General features: G+C 51.1%; 1 protein-coding gene across 1 annotated transcript; it reads right to left on the minus strand.

The window, feature by feature from the left end:
• Positions 1 to 859: 859 nt before the first annotated feature.
• Positions 860 to 2,560, minus strand: LOC123094391 (anthocyanidin 3-O-glucoside 6''-O-acyltransferase). The gene has a single exon (XM_044516407.1). The coding sequence runs from the start codon at positions 2,475 to 2,477 to the stop codon at positions 1,095 to 1,097; it is 1,383 nt and encodes a 460-aa protein (XP_044372342.1). The 5' UTR covers positions 2,478 to 2,560; the 3' UTR covers positions 860 to 1,094.
• Positions 2,561 to 3,205: the final 645 nt, after the last annotated feature.

Consider the following 3,205-nt stretch of genomic DNA (forward strand, 5'->3'; position numbering starts at 1 on the left):
TAGTCCCCACCCTTTATTGCCGGTTCTGGCCCGATTCCGCACTAGTGGGGTGAGGGTGAGGGCACGGTGGAGGTGAGGGTGAGGCGTGCTTGCTGATACCTTTCATGATGGTGACGGCCGCCAGCCGGCGAAAACATCATTGCCATCCTCAATGCAACACGCAGCATTGTGTGCGTTGCCATCGCAAGAAGCGGGAGGGAAGGTGAGGGTGAGGGGAAGGCGGAGAAGATGAGGGGAAGAGGGAGAGAAATTCCGGCGGTCGATCAACAGATAAACCATCACCCCACTTCCATTATCAGGCCGGCCAGCAAATAATCCAAATGATAACGCTCACATGTGTGGCACGAAGCAACATGGCCCAAACGCCTCCATTACCATTCATTTTACCACATCAAAACAGATGACATCAACGGGAATCTTTTTGATTTTCAGCTATAAAATGGTTTATCTTCTAATTAAAAAATCAATTAAAAATTCATTTTCATCATTAAATCCGTCCCAACGAGATCTCAAAACTAGATCCCATGTTGATATATTTCGATGAGAAAAAAAATTGGCCAAAAATTGCCATGATATTTATATTGTAGTTGTCATAGTGTTTACACTAAAGTTGCCATATGATAATTTTAGTTTATTGATCATGGCAATTATAATATTTTGGCCATGGCAATTCCAGTACTTTGATCATGGGAATTACATGTATCATGGCAATTTTAGTTTATGGTTCATGGCAAGTCTAGTTTCTTAATTTCTCGTTTTATAATATATCAAAATTTACTTTTAAAGTTAGAAGACAAAATAGCTGAAACATATCATGGCAACTTGTCGCTGCCATGGCCACCACCACCTACTCCTCATGGAAGAAAATTTGGATTATATACCTCCAAAATAATTTTTTATCGAGAAAATTAATGTGCCAACATCACTAGCTATGGATATGCATATGCATGATGGATTCAGTGACCATTGTGATATCTCAGTATCTGGACACAACCGACTAGACGCTACATAGCTGCTGCTCAACATCCAGTGCACATATCAATCTCACCTGACGAGCTATCACAATTGCACAGCAAAAAAACATTACTACTTGTTTAATGATGATGAAGCGAGTCAATGGCATCTCGGAAGCACTCTTGGAACCTCTGCATGCCAGCCGCCGGCAGAGAGATGCCCACCTCGATGCCGCCGGTGCTGCTCCGCCCTTCAGCCACCGCCATGGCACCGGTTCTCGCCACGGACACGATCTCCACCTTGACCGGCCGCCCGAACCCAAAGTCCACCTCGTACACGCGGAACCTGGGCGACCCGGCCACCGTCCACATCCCGGCCATGGCAGCCTCCCTAAACTTGTCCAACCACAACGCGATCGTCTCGGGTGACCTGATGTCGCGCACCGCTTCCTCGATCGCAGCAGCTAGCGCCGTGCACGCGACGAAGATGCCGCCGGCACCGGCTTCGGCGAGCTGGTCCATGGGCGCGGCGTGCATGGCGCCGCCGACGCAGTTGCCGAGGTACTCGTCCGGGACTGGAGGCTGCATCCGCGTGCGATGGTCGACGGGGAAAACCAAATACGTCTGGTCGCCGCTTTTGCTTCCTTCATCTCTGGCTCGCTGGTAGCATGACCACATGAAGCCGAAGGTGGCTACCAGCGATGAGCATCGCGGCGGCGGCACGCCTCGCCGCGCCGCCTCGCTGGCTACGACGTCCTTGACACGCTGTATGTCTTCTTTGGTCAGCGTGAACGTCGCGAGGAGTTTGTCCTCCAACACCTTGACGTGCTCCATCTCGTCGGCCGATGGCATGGCTTTGACGAAGACGTCGTAGAGGCCCGTTGCGTCCTTCACTAGAGTTCTATCGATGACAGGAGGTGAGGGCACGACGGCGCCCGTGCCAGCCGCCGCCCAGGTGTGCAGGAAGCGCGTGGAGATGGCGCCGTCGCAGGCAGCATGGTGCACGGCCACGCCAATGGCGAGGCCGCGGTGCAGCACGGTGGCCTGCAGCGCGAGCACCGCGCCGCCCTTGGGAAGAGGCGGTGCGAGCGGCGCGATCTTGCTGACCTCCCTCGGCTTGTCAACCACGAGCTCGTCGAAGTCAATGTCGTCGCGGTACTTGGCGACGGTGAAGGTGACGCCGTCGCCCGGCTGGTAGTAGATCTCGTAGCGGTCAGCCGTCCCAGGCGTGAGGCGGAGGCGGCCAGCGAGCGGGTGGTAGGTGCTGAGAGCTTTGGCCAGTGAGGTCTTGAGGTTGGAGAGGATTTCGGGGACGTCGGCGTCAGCGGCGAGGCGGTAGAAGAAAACACGCTCGACGGGCGGGGACGTGAGCCAGAGGACGTCGAAGAAGGTGAGCGGGAGGGAGGACTCCGGCGGGGCGGCGCCAGCGCTGGGCGAGGGCGCTACGAGAGTGGTCTCGAGGACGCTGAGAATCGGGGGTGGCGAGACTTGCACCGGAACTTGCACTTGCTGCGCTGGCGCCATTGCTGCTACTGTATTTGGTGGGAGTATGCACTTAGACTTGGTGATGAAGCAGAGGCAGAGCGGCTTGATAGAAGGCTGTATGGCTTGCTTACATCAACTCTGACGGCAACGTACCAATTCTGGTGGCGCCAAGATTTCGAGTTTTCCCGTGGTTACAAAGCGTGCCCGATACGTGTAGCTAGCGAACACGTTCTTGACTTCTTTTCGACAGATCGACGTGCAGCGAAGCTGCTTCGTAAGTGAAAGATATGTGAAAGGATCCTGCATGCTTCTAGATGCTGGCAGCATCTAGAAGCATGCAGGATCCTTTCACATACTAGCTGTCGGCGTTTCATAGCCATTATCTAATTATTACACAAAGATCTCGTATATATATTTTTACTTACGCGAATCTCAGCGATTAAATGAAATGGTCCATAGGATCGACCTAGAAATTGTTATATCCCAGTTAGCAGAGAAACATCAAAACCGTATGAAATAAACAAGGCAACAGTAAAACAACACAATTCACAAATATGAAATATTCATTGTCTACACCATTAACATATTCAATTGTTTTTATTGTATATTTTGGTATACCATAAAACAAGCCACATAAACATCATAACAAAAAAACACAAATTTACCTTGCGGACAACAAATGATAAGCATTACATTTGGCAAGGATAAGCCATTTGGAATGACAAGTTTACCTAATTTCAAGACATTTTCTTTGTAGTTGTTCTCAG

This window comes from Triticum aestivum, chromosome 4B (assembly GCF_018294505.1).
Source record: "Triticum aestivum cultivar Chinese Spring chromosome 4B, IWGSC CS RefSeq v2.1, whole genome shotgun sequence".
NCBI classification, from domain to species: domain Eukaryota; kingdom Viridiplantae; phylum Streptophyta; class Magnoliopsida; order Poales; family Poaceae; genus Triticum; species Triticum aestivum.